The sequence below is a fragment of the Nyctereutes procyonoides genome, unplaced genomic scaffold, assembly GCF_905146905.1.
Source record: "Nyctereutes procyonoides isolate TBG_1078 unplaced genomic scaffold, NYPRO_anot_genome, whole genome shotgun sequence".
Classification (NCBI taxonomy): Eukaryota; Metazoa; Chordata; class Mammalia; order Carnivora; family Canidae; genus Nyctereutes; species Nyctereutes procyonoides.
Window position 1 is genome coordinate 7,007,059 of NW_026575140.1, and position 21,244 is coordinate 7,028,302.

Below are 21,244 nucleotides of genomic sequence, written 5' to 3' on the forward strand. Positions count from 1 at the left end.
GGTAATCTGGGTGGCGACTCAAAGTACGAGCACCGCCCCCCAACTGACAACGGTCCATTAAGAAAGTATGCACTTAATCCACAAAAGCATAAAAAAAGACTTTATTGGAGCATCATGGCCGGTGGGGCGGGTATTGCTGAGCTGCGGAGGAAGGGGACCCATCCCGCCGGACCGTAGGGGCCCCTAAAGTGCACTCGGTGCAGCGACGGTGGGGGTGTTGCATAGAGAACGGGGCTGGCCGCTCCTCCCTGGCCCTCCTGCCTCTCCACCCCGCTAAGCCAGGCCCGCCTCCAGGCCTCCCCGCACCCGGGGCTCCCCGCTGCTCGGGCTCACGAACACGGCAGGCGCACGCAGCTGCAGGGCCAGCCCCGGCTCCCGGCCCCTACCCACCGGGGCGGCCAGAGCGGCGCTGCCCAGGCGCGTCTGCGCCACTGGAATCTCGTCCATGGACTCGGCTGACGCCGAGTGGTAGGCGCCTGCAGGCCCAGCGGCGTGCACTGGGCTGGAGCCCGCGGAATCCGACAGCGAGCTGGAGCGGGGGCCCGGAGCCCCGGGCCCTGCGGGGAGGAGGAAAATGTGAAACTGGGGGCTGTGACACTCTCAGGGCCCTACCTGTCTTTCCCTCAGAGCTTAGGATCCGGTTTGAAAGGGACGCTCACCCGGCAGCCTGGGCAACGGCGATTCTGGTTCCAAGGTCCCAGAGGTTGGCACCTTATACACTCGCCGCTTCCTCTTTTTCTGCAGAGAGAGGGGGGAGCCTGAGTACCCCTTCCCTAGACTCCACATCGCCCAAAGAAGCAGAGGACTGAGGCAGGGTAGGGACTTCTTTCCCATCCCCTTCTTCCTGGGCAAGGAGCCCAGCACAGTCCCCCTTACCTGGGGTCGGATCCGGGGGGGCAGAGCACCCCTCTCTGGGGAGGAGGGAGGTGGGGGTTCCCCTTGGCCTCGGGTAGCAAAGAACTGGGAAAGGCTGAGGGGGGAGTGAAAGGGTAATCACTGGATGCCCATTGTTTCCTCAAATCCCACCCCACTAGAGGTCCTGAATACGCCGCCTCCCTTCCTAGCACGTAGAAAGGGGCACTGATTTGTTCAAGGGCAGACCAAGCTGGACCCAGACCTGTACTTTAGCCTACCCCCTTCTCCCACCTGGGATGTCCCTGCCATGCCAATGAGAGATGTTCAGGTGGCACATGCCCAGGTTGCACTCACTTGGCATTCACTGTGGCAGGCCTGGCCTGGCCAGGGGGTTCTGGGCGCACATGGCTGAAGGTCCGCATGTAGAACTCCATCTCCTGGGGAAGGTGGGGGTCAGGGAGGCTGGGGGGCCAGGTGTGGATCCAAGGCCTTCTAGGGCCTGAGCCCACCCCATCCTGTATACAACACCCCATCCTTTGCACAACACCTACTTCTCACTGGCGTCTGTGGGAAGTCGGGCTACAAAGGTCTATGGTTGTCCTCTAAGCTTCCCAGCTGTGCTGGGAAGACCCCTCTGTAGGCCAAGGCTTAAAATACCCATTTCTGGACCTTACCCCATCCCCACCATCTTCCTTACTTCATCTAGTCAAACTCTTCCTCCAGGAAGCCCCCAGCCTCATAGGTCCAAGGCCCCCAGCCTGCTCTGGCCAAGGTGGGGGGTGGGGAAGAGGCTCTCAGAGCAATCCTTTCCTGCTCCTCTCCGCTCCCAAGGCCCCAGGCTCTGAACTGATTTTTTTCTCTGGCTGGGAGACCGGCCAAGCCTTTCATATGCTGGGGTGTGCACCTGAGGCTGCGTGCATGACTGGACGGGAGCTGAGCCCTTAGGGTACCAGCCACAATCTCGGCTACCAGGGAAGGGAGTGATGAGGGCTGGTGGGATGATGGGAGGTCTCCCCACCTCAAAAGAGGAGGTAGTAAGAAGCCGGGGGGGGGGGGGGGGGGGGGGGGGGACGACGAGCGACGACGACGACGCACAGCCCCATCTGGGGTCAGGTTTATGGGCAAGTTCTGTCTCTCCTCTAGTCACTGATCCCCACAGCGACACTGGGAGTGGCACACCCAACCCCTGAAAGTGAAGGAACCTGAGTCTAGGAGGTCACAGAAGTGGCCTGGGCTGCCATCCAGCACACAGGACGCCCATGAGGACTGCAGATGAGACAAAAGCTAGTAAAAAGCCAACCCGGGTATGGAGGGTACAGGGCAGAGCCAGGACAATGATACCCCGCCCCCACTGGGTGGGGGAGGGCACAGGACAGCTGTCGCCTGCTCAGCAGTCGTTTCCATGGAGACCCAGGCGTCCTGACTAATGCAGGGATGACACTGTAACAGCAAGCCGTCTCTAAAACAAGCCTATGTTTGGGGGCAACGGCTCCAGAATGGGGCCCCTCCCGCATTCCTGCTCAGGGTGGGGGTGGGGAGGCTGCCTTCAGGGCCCTGGCAAATCTGGGGGACAGAGCCCAGCCAGCCCCAGGCTGGCTGCACAGATGCAGAAATTGAAGCTCAGGGTAAGCCTCATGCCCAACCAAAGCCCAGGCTAGCCCTTTGGGAAGTGGTGTGAGGGTGTCGGCCTCAGCAGAGGAAATTTGGAAAAGAAGTGGTCAGAGGCCAGTCATGAGAGCTGGGACCTCAAGGTAATCTGCCCCCTACATCTTTCCTCTTCCCCAGTGTGGACTCAGCACCCCTCCAGGGCCCAGCAGGAGGAGGCGAAGCCTACCCTGGTACCCGAAGGAGGGTGGGTGGAGGGGGAGAGGAGCAGCAGTAGAGGAAGCCCGAGGGACCACGATGAGACAGCGGCCAGGCCCCCGCCAGCTGGAGAAGTTTGAAGGTATCCCAGGGGGTTCCCCGCTCAAACCCCCTTCCTCTCATCACAGCTGTCCCTAGGATCCACTCAGAGAGACCTTCAAAATGTGCACATTCCTGAACAGTAAAGGGCACCTCTGGGCCGCAGCACTCTCCTCGTGCACCGAGGCAAGCACATCCCTCCTCCCCCTGGGGAGGCCTCCCTCAGGTCACATATAGGTGACATGAAATGGCCTAGCTGCTTCCGCTGCCACAGCTGACTCGGAGCTGCCACAGCTGACTCGGAAGCGCAGGCAGGCAGTGCCTACAGGACAGGGGCCTAGAGCCCTCTAGCCTAAGCATCGAAGGGCCAGCCCTGCCTCACGGACCATGAAGCCCGGGAAAGTTTCCTGCCCACGCCTCCGTGAAGCAAGGATGGAGATGCCCACTCCCAGGATGGCTGCCACACCACTTACATGGGTTCAGGGCCAGGCTCCAATTTGTGTACATGGTAGCATGGTGGGGGTGGGCTGCCATCACAAGTCACCACTCCCCCAGGCCTCCCAGACCTGGCAGCCAGGCCCACCCCTAGCGGGGAGAACAGGAGAAGCGGGGTCCCAAGCCTTCTCTCAACCCGCCCACCAGCCTGTGTTTGTGTCCAGTTGCCATGAGGACGTGGGATCCAGATCTCAGCCTTCCCAGCAAGGCCTGCCTGGGCCCCCTGCCTTCCCAGTCCCTGGGGGCTCCAAGAACTGGACCACCCCCACCCCCAGCTGCTGACCTCAGGCAGCCACGGGGCGTGGGAATGGGGATAGGCTGGTCAGGCCTGGAGGGTTCCTGCTTCAGAGTGTAAAGACCTTAACTCTTCCGAGATCCAGTTTGTTTAACCCTTCTTGACCTCAATAGGCTCATCTGCAACATGGGCACAGTTACATTACCTGCCTCATAGGCTCTTCTAAGGATTATGATATACAGGATATGATAATAGGTATAAGGGTTCAGGGTCACGAATGGAGACAACAGATGGCTACATCCTCATGACCCATTTGCTGATCCATCCTTCTCTTCTGCAGCCCCAACCTGCCCACTCTCAGGCTCCCACATTCCATGCCCTCCAGCACATGCTTGGAGCCTGGAAAGGCATGTACATGGGGTCAGGGAAACACAGGGCTCCCTCTGGCTGTGCCCACACTTGAGCAAGCCAATTTGTGCTTAGTATAGACTTGGCCTTGTTCCTATAGCCTTGGGCATCCTCTACTCCAGCTGCAGTTCCCAGCCTGCTTCCCTTTGCCCTGTCTCATCACTGATGCCTGCTACACAGCCCACCACCACTCCCACATCCAGGCCCCATCTCCCACCCCCTTAGCCCTCTGGGCCACTTCTATACCTGAATGGGCCGCATCTTGGGAGGACATGACTCGAGCTCCCTGTGGGCCCCCTTTGCCTCCTGTGGCAGGCGATGCTGCACGATGTACTCATAGGTGGTGAGCTTGTGCCACACTGAGGGGGTGAGGAGAGGGCTCAATGCAGTGGAAAGGGGATCCTAGAGTTCAGAAAGTAAGGGAGGGTGCCCAGCCCCAGGCTGAAACCACTGTCCCCAAATACACTAATCTGTGAAGCGAGACCAGGCCACCATCAAAGACGGTACTGAGAAGGAGCACGGCTTCAGAGTTCTACAGCACAACTGGCACCTCCCTGAGGCCTAGGGACCCTGTCCCCTGCAAGGCAGGTGTAGGTGTATGTGAGTGTGGCGGGGGGGGGGGGGGGGAGACTTACTGAGATAAATGTGGAAGCAGAACAAGTGGCCCAGCAGGGCTGTGGAAAGCAGGCCCAGAAGGATAAGCAGGGCAGCCAGGGCCAGGATGGCAGGAGCCTGGGTCTCCACGGGGGCAGCGGGCAGGAACACGAACCACACATCTGTGTGATTCTTCAGGACTGCAAGGCAAAGCAGACTCCTCATCTGGGACTGTGATCAGAACAGGCCCAGGGTCGGCGGGCAGGCGTGGGCCTGGAGCTGGAACTAACCTTCAAAGTGATGATTGGTGCGCAGCCGCATGGGGTTGACAAAGAACTCCACAAAGACATAAGTGGCCACCAGCACGAGAAGCAGGACACCCAGCAAGGCAGATGCCACACTGTGTAGAAAGAGCCTGGGCCCAGCCGGCACCCAGGTGCTCCAGCTGGGTAAGGGCCCAGAACTCAGAGGGGCCCAAGGGAGGGATGGGGACCCAGGTCTCTGACCCCACAGCCCCAGCTCCTCATGCTTGGCTTGAGCCTCACCCAATGGCGTAAGGCAAAGATTAATTTGAGTGGCTGCCCCAGCAGGAGGGAGGCCCCAAACCTACCCGGGCAGCAGCCATCAGGAGCATCACGCTCAGACCAGCACACACGAATGCACGGCAACAGGTCCCCCAAGCGCCCGAACCCCAGCCCTGCCCCCTATGCGGGCTCAGGGTCCCTGGCTCACACTCAGACCCATGCAAACGCAGGCAAAGGTGCGGCCCGTGTCCCGCTCTCACCGGTAGTTCCTCTCGCCCACGCAGTTGTTGAGCCACTTGCAGTGGTGGTCAAACCCGCACACGCACTTGTTGCAGGCGCTGCAGTGCTTGGAGCGCGCGCTCCTGCGGGAAGGGGTGGAAGGGCCGCACGCGGTTGGCTGCTCTCGCCGCACTTCGCCGCGGGCCGCAGAGGGGCCAGGGCCCCGACCCGCCTCCAGCCGGTACCGGCCGGCCCTTCAGGCCCGCGGGCCGTGTGGCGACGGGAGCGCGAACGCCCTCTGGCGGCACCGCGAAGCAGAGCACCCACAGGAGGCCTCGCGTCTGAAGGGCCGCGACCCAGAGGCGGGAGGGGCGGGGCGGCTTACACTTCCCCACCTTGGGATCGCACTCCCGCCTCCCGGCGGTAGGAAATGCAAACAGGGCTTCCTTTCCAGGCAAGGACCCTGCGCGAGCCAGGAGACGACGCAGGTGTGGTACCAGGGAGCAGAAGAGAACGAGGCTGCTGGGTCCAGGGCCTGCATTGCTTTTTCTGACCTCTCCATTTTTTTGAGTCCCTGTTTCCTTGCCAGTCTGTAGGAATTTTACTGGCATTCTTCCAGAAAACCTCAGTCTGTCTGGGCTAGCCCAAAGGGAGCCAAAGGAAGAGGAGCAAGGTGACATCTGGGTAAGCAGTTCACTGCATGGAGCCAGATGATGGAGGCCCCGTTAGGAATGCAAGCCCAAAGAGGTGTGGAAGAGTGAGCTGCACGCCCTCCCCAGGACAGAACGGAGCGGCAGCCACTGCCACACATCCACTAAAGAGCAACGCGCTGACGGGTGCCCAGTGAAGCAAAGGATCATCTGACACCAAACTCCTTGGTGCCTTAACGCCATTGGCTCTTTCTCCATCCTGTGGACACCCCCACTTCAACAGGCTGCTAGATCTCAAGATTAGAAATGTGGAACTAGCCTTGGACCATACCCCCATCCCTGATGCCCTGCCTGCGGCTGGAAGTTCCAGGAGGGAAGGAAGGGTCCCTGGGAGACAATCCAGAACAACCCAGGAGGTATGGGCTCTGCACAGTCTGACTGCCCTTCCCACTAGCAGGGTAATCTGGAGGAAGTCACTTGGCCTCTGCGGGCCTCAGATTCCTCATGGGAACTGAGGATAACAGTATGGGCTCGGGGGCCAGACAGGCTGGGCTGTGAATCCGGCCCTGCTCCCCGACAGCCATGTGAGCTCGGGCAGGCCTCTGAGCTTTCTGCAGCGTCAGGCTCTTCCTCTTCTGGGAGGTGACAAAGATGCTGCCCACCCTGCAGGCTTGTTCATAAGGCTTGTTCACTTAGCACATAATAAATACTCAAGCATTAATTCCCCTCCCTGCCCCTACCTGGGAATGCCTGTGAGAGACGGGGGTGGGGCGTGGGGGTGACGGGGTTACTGGCAGTCATTACAAAAGCCCGTGGTGGTGCCAAATGTTTCCTACTTTATTTTTTTTTTTAAAGGCTTTACTTATTTATTCATGAGAGACACAGGGAGAGAGGCAGAGACACAGGCAGAGGGAGAAGCAGGCTCCATGCAGGGAGCCCGACGTGGGACTCGATCCCGGGACCCCAGGATCACACCCTGGGCAGAAGGCAGGTGCTAAACCGCTGAACCACCCAGGGATCCTGTTTCCTACTTTAATGGTTAGAAATGCCAGTCCTCATCTTCTGTCTCCAATCTCCTCCTCCTTCTCCTTCACCCAATTCTCTGTTACTCCCATCAAGATTCTTGACTGTGTAAAGCATGAGGGTTCTGAGGCATCAGGACAACTCTAAAGCCCAGGGCCTGCCCCTCTCTGCCTTGAGTGCCCACTGGCAGTTTCCTGGGGTACTCCCCACCCCCACACACCCTCAGCCCACACTCACACATCTACGTCGCACAAGTTGCAGTGCAGGTCTTCAATGACATGTGCATGTTGGCTGCGGTTGAAGATGGGCAGGGGCCCTGCATAGCTCTTGTCCCGCACGTTGGCATCTGCTGGATCGATGGAGACAGCAGTCAGGTGAACCACGAGGTGGCCGGCAAAGATGGCGCCCATGCACTGGCCCAGCAGGTTAAAGACTCACTCTGCACTCTGCTGGCTAGAAGCCCCCCTCCCCACCCCTCTGGAGCCAGACAACAGCTGGCTCCCTCCATGGGACTCCCCCATGCAGAGACTCTCTGCCTGTGCCACCTCCTGTCTCCAGCCCCACGAGAGCTTCCTGGTCAGACCTCCTCAGCATACCCATGCCCCAGATGGAGGGAGGAGCCATCTGGGAGCGGGCTCACAGGCCACTGCCTACCACCGCTCGGGGCCCAACCGCAGGGTTCTGGGCCTCGCTGCTCCAGACCAGCCGGCACAGGTGCTCGCTGTTGACCTCAGAATCTGATGTAGTTTCAGATTCTAAATGGTGAAGTGAGACTGAAGGAGATTATCCTCTAAGGCTGAGGGACCCAAAGTAGAAGTTCCAAGTTTGTTTCTCTTGCCTTCACAGGAAGTCAGCTCTGAGAGGGAAGCAGCCATGCTTTCTCAGCAGCTGGGCCAGATGGAGAATGGAGAACCACTGTGGACAGGGGCTCATACACTCACTACCTCCTTGACTGGAGTCCAGCTACTTGGAGCCCTAGGGCTAAGGGTTCTCAGGTGACTGGAATATTCAGGGCCTGGCCAGGGGCAGCATGGCTAACTCTTGGAGCTGAAATAGATTTTCTAGGGCCTATCTGCTCAATGAGTAGACCAAGTGCTGGGGACGAGTATGTGGACAACTTGCTGCCAAGTCTAAATTTGTAAAAATTCACCAATAGATTCTACACAGGCAGCCATCCACCTGCCCGCCATCCATGCTTCCTTCCTTCCTTTCCTTCCTTCCTTCCTTCTGCTAACCAGGCAGACATCATCCCTCCATCAGTCATGCTCCATCCATCAGCTACCCAACCTCCTTTTTCCTTCTTTTTCCTCCTCCCAGCAGCCACATTTTCACATGTCTGCATGAGTAAGGCTGTGCCCTAATGTGCGTACCACAGAGGAACTCGAGGCCTACAGTCCATCGCAACCTCTGTCCTTACGGCCCTGGCTACAGGTCAGGCCTTCACTTCTTTCCTGGGTTATTCCGTAGTCTCCTCACTGTTCCTTGTGTCCGTGTGCTCTTGAGCCTACCATTCACTTGGTCCCAAAGTGAGCTTTGAATAGCTTAAACCTAAAGAGTTGCCTGCTTCAATTTTCTAAAGTGGCTCTCAGTGGCTCTCAAACTAAAGTTTACTATTCAGTTCAGTGCCAAGGCCCCTTTTGTTCCAATCCTGTCAAACCTGCCTGGTATCTCCAACCACTATTCCTCACCATTCCAGCCTCTCTCCAGACGCACACTGAATATGGGCAAACACTTAGCTTCCTGCCTGCTCCAACGCTTCTTCCTGCCCCCCCACCCCCTGGTTCATTCATTCAACTGTTCACTGAGATCTTTTCTACATAAGGCCCTGAAGGGATGGCAGGAGAAAGACAGACTTGGTTACCAGCCCTAAGGAATCTCCAGTCCAGTGGGAGATATGCATATTAATCAAATAATGGGTTGATTACAGTGAAGGAAGTTCATGGGATTAACTGAGTTTGCTTTTGAGATTTCATTTATTTATTTGAGAGGGAGAATAGGCTAGGGGAGGGGCAGAGGGAGAGGGAGAAGCAGACTCCTGCTGAGTGGGAAGCCCTATGTGTGGCTCCATCCCAGGACCCCAGGATCATGATCTGAGCCGAAGGCAGATGCTTAACCAACTGAGCCACCCAGGCGCCCTGGAACTAAGTGAGTTAGTAACTGGGTAACCTCATCTAGTCTGATGGTATCCAGAAAGCTGCCGTGAGAAGTATCATCTCAGCTAAGACTTGGAGAGGAACAGATAATAGGCACCTGGTAGGTACCACAGACAAGAGGTGCTTGGCTGGGTACTGGGAGCAAATAGCATCACAGCCAGAGGGGTGGCTGATGTGTGGTTCCAGCTCAGCTTATTGCCGCCATGAAGGAACGGGGGCACATGTCACCAAATTCTGGCTTTTCAAAAGGAGCCAGAAATCTGGATTTTTATGTGGGATCTCATTTTTTAAATGTTGACAAGAAATTCAAAAAAATTTAAAACACATGCCAGAAAAAAATAAAAATAAATAAATAAATAAAACACATGCCAGGGGCACCTGGGTGGCTCAGTTGGTTAAGCATCTGCCTTCAGCTTAGGTCATGATCTCAGGGTCCTGGGATCAAACTCTGCGATCAGCAGGGAGTCTGACAGTCCCTCTCCCCCTCCCACAACTCTCTCTCTCAAATAAATAAATAAAGACTTTTAAAAAGTAAAAAACAGGGACACCTGGGTGGCTCAGCGGTTGAGTGCCTGCCTTCGGCCCAGGGTGTGATCAGGGATCCGGGATCGAGTCCCACATCGGGCTCCCTGTGTAGAGCCTGCTTCTCCCTCCTCCTGTGTCTCTGCCTCTCTCTCTATCATGAATGAATGAAAAAATAATAAAATAAAATAAAAAAATAAATAAAATAAAATAAAATAATAGTAGGGCAGCCTGGTGGCTCAGTGGTTTAGCACTGCCTTCAGCCCAGGGCATGATCCTGGGGTCCCAGGATCGAGTCCCGTGTCGGGCTCCCTGTGTAGAGCCTGTTTCTCCTTCTGCCTGTCTCTGCCTCTCTCTCTCTGTATTCTCATGAATAAATATTTTTTTAAAGTAAAAAATAAAACACACTTTCCAAAGGAACACTTATGTTTGTCCATTTTGTGTGTTAATCGTTCTCCAATTGAAAAAGAAAATCTCACCTAAAGAAAAGGAAAGAAAAAGAAAATCTGAGGGGTGCCTGGCTGGCTCAGCTGGTGAGGCATGCAACTCTTGATCTTGGGGTCATGAATTCAAGCCACACACAGGCAACAGAGCCTACCTTAAAGAAAAAAGAAAAGAAAATCTGTAGGCCCAACAAGCCTGTGGGCCACCAGTTCTGGACTCCTGGTGTCACAACAAAACATCAGAAGGAAGAACATAAGAGGCAGGGAAGATGGGCAGAACCCAGAACATGGAGAGCCCTGAGGATCCTGAATGTCGTTCCTTGAGGCGGGAAAAAGCCATTATGGGACATTAAGCTGGGGAGCAACTTGATCAGATTCAGACTGTGCAAGGGCCTTCGGGCTGCAGGGACACAGATAGACAGATGGACACAGATGGACTGGCCCAAGTGAGAGTGTGTGTGGGAAGACCTGTCTGGAAACGAAAGTCATCTCGGTCAAAGGGGCAGATGACAGCAGGGAGAAATGGGGGCAAGTCTGACGGCTATTTAGGAGGTAACATGGACAGTACCTGCCGACTGATGGGATACAGGTGATGAAGGGGCAGAGCCAAGGGCACCAGAGAGGCAGCCACAGAGGATGGGCACACAGCAGGTGTGCATCTGGGCCTGTGGTGATGTTGGTCCAGACGGCCTTGCTCCTACACCCATACTCTGTTATAAGGCTCCCACCCTCACACCTACCATGTGACGACCTCCAATCTACAAGGCTTTCCTCCAGCTGGAGGCTAAGCACCCAGGACCAGGGCCCAGTCTTACTCCCCTTAGCAACACTTTGGCCCAGGCTGGTTCCAGGCCCAAGGTGGGTATGTGGTATACACCATTAGCCTACCTCGTGCCTCAAGAGCCCTGAGGAAGCCTGCAGAAGGAAAGTGGCTTTGACGGAAGAAAGGAGAAGCATCCAGGCCTAGAAATGGGAGTGCCAATCTGTGTGGCTCTGTGAGCCTCCACACTGCCCAAAGCAATGAACGTGGAGAAGACAAAAGCCCTAAACTGTCCCACTATCTCAGAGTCATCTTGCCTGAGCAGCCCTTCTGGCCTCAGTGGGTATCAGCTTTGTGACCCCAGGAACTCACTTAATCTAAGCCCCAATTTCCTCATTAGTAAAGTGGGGTGAGCACCTTCCTTACAGATTATTATGAGGCTCGAATGCCATAGTCCACGTACAGGGGATGGTACAGTACCCAGTACATATATGTGCTCAATAAATGCTAGTTACTCTGGTTTACCTATTATTTGTACTAAGCGCACTCATTCCAGCCATGTGGTTATTAATCTGGCTTCCTAGGTACGCTGGTGGCAGAAACGCAGGTAATCCTGAGTGAAGGGTGTGCCCATTCCAGATCATGGGAGGAATGTTTCATGAAGCATTCTATTTAAGAGCACTGACTAAGGCCTGTTAGTCACCTCAGAGACAGTCCAGTTTTCCATTGACAGAGCTGATGACTAGCCCTGGGCCCTAGTGAACCAGGAAGCCCCCCAGTGCCATCGCTGGTATCTGAGAACAACCTTCTCCACGCACCTGTCCTTGTCATTCATCAGCCGAGGGCTCTGCGGTTTCTGAGACAGCATGCTCACACTTCTAGCTCCCACGTTCTGGGGCTCACACACACACCCTTGCATGCTACTTGTCCTCTGGGAAGCAGGCAGGGCTCTTCCTGTCAGACAGAGGAGGCCGAGAACCAGAGAGCTAGCGGAAGCTGCTCAGTCCCGTACGGCCCCGAGAGGGCTGAGCTGTGACCAAGCTCTGCTGCTGATGCTATGCCCAAAGCTTTCAAGTTCATCCCTGAAACCTCCTTTAGCTCACTCCTCCCCCCAAGAAGCCCAAGAAATCATTTTCATGAAGCCCACCTACCGGAGGGCACACTCTCCTGGGCACCCTGTGGACAGGGGCACATGGCCACCTGCTGCACCCCAATCTCTCAGCCTTGTCTGCCCCTGGAGGTCGAGGCCAAGGCTGAGGCAGTCACACCACTAGGCTAAAGCAAGTTTGTGTTTGTCACTGTTCCCAGGAGCCTCCAGGGCATCTTTGTCCCTCCTCTTGTCAACTCAACCTTAACCTAAGGGTCTGATTTACAAAACCAATGAGTTCCTAAACAGTCCTGGTTACAACATAATTATCTGACTGTATATAAAACCACACTTTAAATATACCGGGAAACTTACTATGTAAAAGAATCCTACCGTGACTCTTTTAGAAAAGTGAAAATTTCTTTTGTAAATGCAATAATTACTCTGATTTATCCCTTGTTGAGCTCTGGACATAATTAGTTTTAAGGCTCCCTTCTGGGATCACTCTTACAGTACCTCAGTTGATGAGGTTCCTGGCTGGGTGGGCTTTAAATGCTTCAAGGTACGTTAGGCCCATCAGGCAGGGGGGTCAGATAGGGGTTGGAAGCCAGGCAGGCAGGCAGCTGGTCCTCCCGGGCAGAGAAAGGGCCTACCCGCACTCTCTGAGGCTCCGGAGCACGGCTTCAGGCTCCTGCCACGTCCCCGTCCACTGCCCCAATCCTTCCATGTACTAGTCCCACACTTTCCCAAGGATACAGCATAGCCAGCAGGCACCCAGTGATGAGGCAGGAGGGGAACAAGGACCCCAAAGCCAATCACGGCAAAGAAGAGGTACAGCAGCCAAGCCACAATCTGGAGTGGGTGAGGGGGCCAGCTCCACCCATTCCGGCGGGACCGCTGGCCCTGCAGCTCCGGGGAAGGTCTGCTGGCCTGCACAGGCGCCGTCCACACACTCTTCTCAGGTGCTGTCTTGTTGGAGGGCTTGTTGCAGATGTTCATCTCCAGAGGAAGAAAAAGTACAGAGCATTAGCCTGAGGAAGCCCAGGCTGGAGCCCAAAACCTCATGCCTACAGCCAGGTTTCAGCAGGGGGGCACAGGCTGGGATGTGAAGCCATCTCCTGGCTACTCTGCAGGGGAACCAGCTCCCTAGCATGATGAAGATAGTCCATAGGGGAGGGTGCTAGTGGAGCGCTTCTCCCTAAGCCCCAGGGCAAGCTCTAGCCCTAGTCCTTGCTTGCCAGGACAAGGTAGGGGGGTCCAGGGTTTATTCAGGACACTGTGTGGCTGCATGTTACTCAAAGTGTTCTGTCCCCACAGCCATCAAAGTTAAACCCAATAAGACAAGTTCTCATCTGGTAACAATATCAGGCTGGGCCCAGAGCAAGGAGAACACATGCTGATTCTGTTAGTCACCTCTTTCCTGAGGCCCAAATGCAAGTGTCAGAGAGGGCCCCATACTCTTTGCTAGGGGAAACGGGGAGGAGGGGCACTCAGAGGGGGTCTGGCCTCTGCCCCTGGGCCAGGACAATCTCTTTAGGACAGGGGCCAGTGGGGAACCCTAAACCATCTCCCCCATGCCTCAGAAGGGCTGCCTGACACTTCTTGGCTGGGGAGGAACCAGCATGCAACAGAGAAGGGAGGATCCCTCCTCGCTTTCCTCCAGCAGCAGAAACGACCATGTTTCTCTAGGTAAATTTGGGCCTGGGGCTCTGAGAACAGGAAGGTAGGCTGATGCCCTCTGACTCACTTGAGAGCTCAGGGAAGGCCAGGCCTCCTCCAGAGCCAGACCACCAGGTGGCAGTACTCCTCCAGTCCCCACCCCACAATCCTTCACTCTAAGATCTGGTCTGGTGGCCAAAATTACAAGCAAGGCAGGGTGTGCTGTCATTACAGGAGGAAGAGCGCCACGCCCAGTATCTTCTGGGCCTCAGGTGGGACTAGAGCCTGGGCAGGCAGTGCCACAACTGGGGAGACAGGCCAACTCAGAACTCTTGGTGGGAAGGCCAGGAGCAGGGGACAAAACCCTGGCACCTGGACTCTCCTTTCAGGAGCCCATGGGCCAGGGTGTCCTACTATGCCAGAAAGTACAGCAGACCCCCCTCAGCACATCTGCCAAGAACATCTTCCTCACTTCTCGGCCCAACATGTAACTTTTTTTTTTTAAAGATTTATTTTTATTTATTTATGATAGACATAGAGAGAGAGAGAGAGAGAGAGAGGCAGAGACACAGGCAGAGGGAGAAGCAGGCTCCACGCCGGGAGCCCGACGTGGGATTCGATCCCGGGACTCCAGGATCGTGCCCTGGGCCAAAGGCAGGCGCGAAACCACTGAGCCACCCAGGGATCCCCCCAACATGTAACTTGACCTTCAGAGCCCACACTAAGTATCCAAGAAGCTTTACCTGATGCCCCAAGCAGAGTCAGGGGGCCCTGATGCTTAGTCTTTACTGGGCAGGTCACTGTGCTACTTGGAACACTGTGTCATCCTCATGCCTCCCCCGTTATGCAAGTTTCTCCTAAGGGGAGCAACTATACTGTGATTCATTCACCCCTGTACCCCACATCTCCTCCCCCAAGCACCCTCAACATACCTTGTACCTAGTAGGTGCTCAGTAATGTTTGCAGACTTGAAAACATCTGAAATAAACGGAAATGTGGGCACAGTAAATGGTGTGGAATCCTGGTCCACCCAAAGCCAACTGGCCCACTCCGCCCATTGTGCCTTCAATCTGCACAGCCACCACGCAGACACACCTCCTGTCCCAGCACCCCGGCCACTGGCTATTACCCTGACTGCCGGACATTCGCACTTAGCCACTGCGCTTCATCCCACCTGAGGCTCAGAGCCTCCTAGAAGTCAAGTCTAGCATATTTACCTCCAAGTACCCTCATCTCAAACCTAAATGGAGTGACCTTAGTTTTCTCTCAAGGGCTCAACTGGAATCCCTTGGTCATTTGCTTTGTCTTCAATAAGAAACAGCGAAAGAAAGAGCCCCAGCTTTGGAAGAAACAGATTTAGGTTCAAGTCCTGACTCTGCACTTACTAGCTGAGTAGCTTAAGTTTCTTCATCTGAAAAGTGGGGCTGGGGTGGCTACCCAGGGCTGTGCATAGATCAGTGACCCTGTAAGTAAGGCCCTGACACAGAAATGCTCCCTAATGATAGATACTGCAATTACCCTTAAAATAGCCCTCTGGCTTGTCCTCATCACTCCAAAAGGACGCTGGTGCATCTGATACTCTATGAGGTCAATTTTCAAAGTGATGGGGTTGGTTGAAGCTGCTTTTTTAAACCAGTGGTCCCAAGGATCATGTTGCCACAAGCGATGGACCACTGGATGGTTATTCTAACCTCTCACCTTTGGTCAAAGGGACAAAGGTGAATTTAAAAAAAAAAAATCCCACTTCATTTTCAATGTCCCCAGCACTAGTAAATCTGTCTTTGATTTTTGGAAACAGTCAAAGGTTGTCAGGTGAAGGCCTGTGAACAGCTGAGCTGCATGATTCTGCTCCGGGCCAAATCTTCCTGGCTGGTGCATCAATTCTCCAGTGACACCATCACCAGGGTAACTACTTTAAAGAGAACTCATGAATTGGGATCCCTAAGTTCTAGCTTTCCTTTTGCCATCTTCACACCTGTGCAGCCCTATACCTTGAGGAAGTTTCTAAAGAAACACACATGGCTGACATGTCCCTGCTGCCCAGGGTGGGTTGGCAGTGGCCATAGGCACCCCAGAGCTGCTGCCTCCCTGATTACCTAAAGCAGGAGGAATCACCATCCAAGGCCTTGGGGGCAGATCTGACTCCAAACCAGGGGACCCTTGGCCCAGGGAGGTGCCGCTCATATGAGACTATGGGCAATGGGATGGTGTTATTGGGCCTAAATCGCTTGCGGCAGTGGCAGCACTCCAGACACTCAACCTGGCATGCCACCTGCCCCAAAAACCTGGGCCAGCCAGCTCTTAACTGATGACATTTTCCCTTGTGGGGTTGTTGGCTACAAATTCTTTTGGCCCAAAAAAACTTTGATTAAAAGGACCAGAGGTAGGAGAGAATCCAAGATGGGGCCTCAAGCCGGGATGGGACTAAGCACTGTCACCAGATCCAGGAGCTTCTCTGGCTGTCCTTCCCCTCTCAGCACTTCTCTAGGAGAAAGATGCATGGCTCTGCTCCCGGACAACTTGGCCAGCCTGTGCACTCACACATTGGCCCAGCCAGTGCTTTGGGGGCCCAGGCCCGAGGGTGCTAAATATGTAAACACAGACAAGATCAGGCTCCTGCTTTCTGGGGGTCGAGACAGACACAAGAGCAGTGAGTGAATGGGTCCTGCAAGGGCAGCCATTCAGTGTGACAGAACACAGGGTGCATGGGGGGGGGGGGGGGCAGGGGGGGTTCCAGAGAGGGAGTTGAGCCCTGACAACTGCAGGGTCAGATCCCATGGGGCCTAGAGGCCAGGCAAGGAAGCCTGTGTACTTCTGAAGAGCCACCAGGAGTCACAGGAAGTTTAAAGCAGGGGAAAGACATAAAGGTCGTGGGTGTTTTAGAAAGCTTTCTAGTGGGGAAGGGGGCAGGAGCAAGAGGGGAAAGGTGACACCACAACAGGGTGGGCGGGGGAGAGGGCAGCCACCCAGCGGCCTTGTGCTTTGGGAGGAACTGGTCAGAAGAGGGAGGTCAAGCCCACAAGGCCCCCAGACCACTCCCATGCCTCAAGCTGCATCTCTGCTGAGCTGAGAGGTGTATGAGCCATGGTAAAAGATTCTTCGTGTACCTTCTGCTGTCACAGAACAAACCACAGAGTTAAACCGGTGGAGATGGAGAAAAGACAAGGTCGAGGAGGCCCCATGGAGTGTTACAGCTGAAGGTCACCACCACCTTTGTAAGCCAAGGACCCACGTAGCTCCTCAGGTGGGCGGGAGGGGCGGTACAGGCCCCTTCCTTGTCCCAGTAAGGTGATGGTCACTGCCAGACGATTGTCATCGTCTCTTCCTGTTAACACTCACTTGCTAAAGCCTAAAATAGCATTTCCGGAAGTTGGGCCACCTTAATTTATATGCCCAATTTAAATGAGGAAACTCTTAACATTTCATATTCTCATTATGAACTGTAGAGTAGTTATATGACTGATCTACTTCCCTCTTGCTCACCTCTGCTCTCACCAAAATATATATATATATATATATTTTTAGGAATGTTGTTCTGAGATATATATATATTTCTGAGATATAAATATATATATATATATATATTTAGGAATGTTGTTCTGAGATTCATGAATGGCATTGTCAAACTGAGGTGAAAAGTAGGAGCCCTGGAGAGGCTGTGGCCATCCCTGCATTCCTGCAAAGTGAGGATTTCAGAAAATAATCAACTTAATTACTGGGACGCCTGGGTTGCTCAGTGGTTGAACATCTGCCTTCGGCTCAGGGCATAATCCTGGGATCCAGGATCGAGTCCCACATCAGGTTCCTGGCAGGAAGCCTGCTTCTCCCTCTGTCTATGTCTCTGCCTCTCCACCTGCAGCCCGCTCCATGAATAAATAAAATCTAAAAAAAAAAAAAAAAAAAATTACTAAAGAGGGTTTGCAGGCGGAGGCCACTGAACTGGGATGGGGGGAGGCGGTTGAGTGATAGGGTCAGAAGAGAAGAGACCCCCTGTTGAGGGGTATTGAGGGCCTGGGGACCTCCTCCAGAGAGAGGCGGGTTGGAGCTAGGCCTGGAGACAGAGCCTGGTTCTGGTTCCTGCCTTGCCACTCACAGATTGGGAAACCCGGAGGCAAATTTCAGAGCCACCTCTTTGAGTGCCTCCTTTACTCAGCTTTCAAAAAAGTTAACTGGCCAGCTCAGTCAATAGAGTATGTAACTCTCGATCTAGGGTTTGAGTTCAAGCCCCATGTTGGGCATAGAGCTCACTTAAAAAAAAAAAAAAAAGTTAGCTGGAAGGCAGTTTGGCAATGTCCACCAAACTTCAGAACGCATATACCCTTGGGCCCAGTCATTCCATTTCTAGGTATATATCTTATACATATGGTCACAAAGTATACCAAGATTCACTGCAGTCTTGTTTGTAATAATAAAGGACCAAAAAATGTAAACCAACTATGGCACATCCACACAATGAAATGCTATACATCAAAACAATGAGGGATGAAATGACCTTTGATATACAGTGAAGTGGAAAAGCAAGATGTGGGATGGTTGTAGAGGGTGCTGGGGGGGGGGGGAACAAAGGGGGATGGAGAGACATTTCAGTTTCTATTTGCACAGATTATCTCTGGAAAGAAATGCAAGAAGGCAAACACAAGGGTGTCCTCTGGGAAGGAGAATTAGTGGCTGGAGTAAGAGAGATTCGCTTTGACTGTGTACCGCTTGAATTTTTTTTTTTTTTTTTTTTTTACTATATGCATGTAATGCTTTGGGGAAAAAAATGTCAAATAAATAATTGTCACTTCACACCCTCCTGGCCCCACTGGGTTGCCAAGTGGACCAAACGTGCTTATGGGCTCCAGAGCCCGTAACCACGCCCGACAAACAAGGAAATCCCACCTAACAACCATGCAAAAAGAGCGCTTAGTTTATTAGTTTAGTTCAATGCTTTCTCACTCTCAAAAGCAATTCTGAATCATTCATCTGCAGAGCTGTAAGGAAGAACCACAGAGGTCCCTAGGAGCTGTTAGGGGTCTTGTCAAAGCTGGAACTGGACCCAGGTGGCAAAACAGAGGAGTTGGTGGGCAGGAACTTGCTCCAGTCCTCAGCCAAAGTCCAGCTCAGCTTCCTGTGATGTCAGAACTCAGAGGGAAGGTACACACCATAGGATGGTTTGCTCAAAGAACTTTTCTTTTTGCTAAGAAAGACTAGAGGGTTTACGGTTGCCACATAAATGATTTTCTGTGGATTTTTTTTCCTGTGGATATTTCTAAACAACTTTTCAGGTTTTTTTCCCTGGATCTGCTTTTTTTTTTTTTTTTTTTTTTTTTTTTTATTTACGATAGTCATACAGAGAGAGAGAGAGAGAGGGGCAGAGACACAGGCAGAGGGAGAAGCAGGCTCCATGCACCGGGAGCCCGATGTGGGATTCGATCCCTGGTCTCCAGGATCGCGCCTTGGGCCAAAGGCAGGCACCAAACTGCTGCGCCACCCAGGGATCCCTGGATCTGCTTTTAAAATAATTTTCACTAAGATTTAACAGATGCCCAATTTAAACCTAAAGGGGAGCTGGATAAAAATGCTGCATGGTGCACACTGCTTTACGATGCAAAAAGTCATTTATAAAAAGTTTTGGGACAAATACTTTATTAACATTCCCCAAGGGTGCCAGAGAATTCTGGCCTTAGAATTCTGGGAAGTGGCTCTTGTCTTACTAAGAGATGCACATCAAAACAATGCCCAGAAAATAAACTGAAACTTCAAGCTGTTCTCACAGTCCTCTCCAACCATTGGTCTCAGATGCGGTTGGGTTCCTCACATGAACAACATGCAGAAGTCTGATGCTAGAGCAAGAAAAGCCTGGAACCTCAATCACTCCTGAGTTGACAGGGTCCCAAAACATTTCCTGTGCTATTCTTCTCCTGAAGCAGCCAGTGCAAACTGTTCAGGATTCAAATATAGCCAGGGAAAGGGGACAAGAAGGAGGAAGCAAAGTGGATGGACAACAGGGCCAATGAGTGGAGCCAAGGGTTGTTGATTTTAACCAGGAAATCAATTCACATGATTGCAGGAGCAAGCCCTGAGGAACACCCACCAAGAAACAGTCGTTAAGAACAACGTTGTGACAAAACAAAGAAAAACAAAAGGAAACCAAAAACTGGCTAAACACCAATGCTGCTTTCACTGCAGCTCATGGTGATTATCTGTTTATGAACCCATCTCCCACAATGAACCACCAGTTCCACAAAAGCAGAGACCACCCCTCATCTATCTCTAATTCTCCTTCAATAAGAGAAATTAAGCCACTTCTTACCATCTCTGCCACCATCCCCCTATTCCAAGCCTGCATCATTGCTCCTCCCGGGGCGATTCCGGGCTAATGGCCATCACTAGCATTCAGAGGGGACTTCTTCTGTGCCAGGCACTGCTTTGACTGCTCTAACACATAAACCCTCAACTACCCTCTGAGGTAGGTCCTAGCACTTCAAAGTGCTCTGGTAGACCTCCTGTCAGTGGCCTCCATGCACCGGTCTCTCACTTTCTCTCCCACGAACGACATGCAGGACAACAACATCCCCCTTTCACGGATGAAGACACTGAGGTTCAGAGAGGCTAATTTCTTCTAGGAGACACAGCTAGGCGGGCAGAACGAGGACCGGCCCCCGCCTGACTTGCTGGCCTCTTATCATAAAGACGCCGTCCACAGAGGCCGGAGGAAGGTGAGCTTTTCAAGACCTCAACCTCATCAAAACTTTTCAACGGTTTCCTCCTCCTGCTGGGATAAAGTTGAAACCTCCATTATGCCCTTGGATGCTCCCCTCCCCCTTTCTGTTCCTTAACAGTACTTCGCTGCCTCCAGACTTTGCCGCATTTACTTTTCCCTCTTCCAGAGACACCCTTCCCCTACTTACAGCGCTGGCTCCTTTCCAACCTTCAGGTCGTAGCTTCAAAGTCACGTTCTACAGCAGACCCTGCCTGACCGCCCCCCCCGCCCCCTCCATTACATCACCCGAGCGCTTATCTGCACCTAAAATCACTTTGGTCTTCTCGCTGGCGCCCGCCCCCCCTCCCCCTCTTAATAACCCGTGAGCTCTGGAGCTCGCGCCGTTTCTCGGAGGCCTCCGCGGCCGCGCGCCCGACACACAGTGGGCGCTCGGCGCAGCTCCGTGAACCTGACGAAGGCGAGAAGCCCCGCGCTCGGCCCGGTCCCTGGAGGCCAGGCCGCGGGCCCCGGGCCGAGGTGAGCGCAGAGCACGGCAGGGCGGCGCGGCCACGAGCCCGTGGCTCGGGCCAGGCTTCCAGGGGAGCACCGCGGCGGGGCTCCTCACCTGCGCGTCACCGGCCCTGCCAAGGTCACTCACCTGGCCGTGCCCCTCCACGGCGGCAGCGCTCAGACCCTCGCAGCGGAGACGGCGCCCGGGGCCAGGCGGCGGCGCAGCGCGGAGCGGGGCCCCATGCCGGGCCGCGCGGCGCAGGCCGGGCCGCCGAGTCCCCGGGGTCGCGCGGGAGCGGGCCGCCGGTACCGCCCGCCAGGCCGAGGCGCGCCGAACTCTCCGGGCGCTGGGCCCGTTGCCCCGGCAACGGCGCGGGCTACGGCGCCCCACAGCGGCCAAACCGCGCCGCGTCCCTTCGCGCCAGCGCCGAGGCGGGGGCGGGGCTCGCCGGCGCCCCCCGAGGCCCCGGCCCGCAGGTCTCCCGTTCGCTTCCAACTTTTGTCCTGGGAAACCCGCTTT

The 21,244-nt window shown here is 54.4% G+C and overlaps 1 protein-coding gene across 8 annotated transcripts; it reads right to left on the reverse strand.

Moving 5' to 3' along the window:
• Positions 1–77: 77 nt before the first annotated feature.
• On the reverse strand, positions 78–21,040 carry ZDHHC1 (zinc finger DHHC-type containing 1). Of its 8 annotated transcripts, XM_055305587.1 has the most exons (14): positions 20,873–21,040; positions 17,246–17,411; positions 14,462–14,507; positions 14,273–14,386; positions 12,524–12,869; positions 7,143–7,254; positions 5,274–5,375; positions 4,780–4,904; positions 4,531–4,689; positions 4,142–4,254; positions 1,210–1,292; positions 877–970; positions 660–738; positions 78–557 (listed from the first exon to the last, which is right to left on the reverse strand). In XM_055305587.1, the coding sequence occupies exons 5-14, from the start codon at positions 12,867–12,869 to the stop codon at positions 274–276; spliced, it is 1,497 nt and encodes a 498-aa protein (XP_055161562.1). In that variant the 5' UTR covers positions 14,273–14,386; positions 14,462–14,507; positions 17,246–17,411; positions 20,873–21,040; the 3' UTR covers positions 78–273. The 8 variants fall into 8 exon arrangements, with proteins under 8 accessions (XP_055161562.1, XP_055161560.1, XP_055161561.1 ...); XM_055305585.1 differs by lacking the exon at positions 17,246–17,411; XM_055305586.1 differs by lacking the exon at positions 14,273–14,386.
• Between the last annotated feature and the right edge of the window lie 204 nt (positions 21,041–21,244).

What these genes read in the sequence shown, in the direction of transcription:
- ZDHHC1 (XM_055305584.1), bottom strand. Translation starts at nt 12,869, where the DNA reads ATGAACATCTGCAACAAGCCCTCCAACAAGACAGCACCTGAGAAGAGT. An exon ending in GTGGGCGAGAGGAACTACCG is followed by an intron (nt 4,905 to 5,273) that starts GTGAGAGCGGGA and finishes GGCTGGGCCCAG; the next exon opens with GCTCTTTCTACACAGTGTGG. An exon ending in CCCCCCGGATCCGACCCCAG is followed by an intron (nt 739 to 876) that starts GTAAGGGGGACT and finishes CTCTCTCTGCAG; the next exon opens with AAAAAGAGGAAGCGGCGAGT.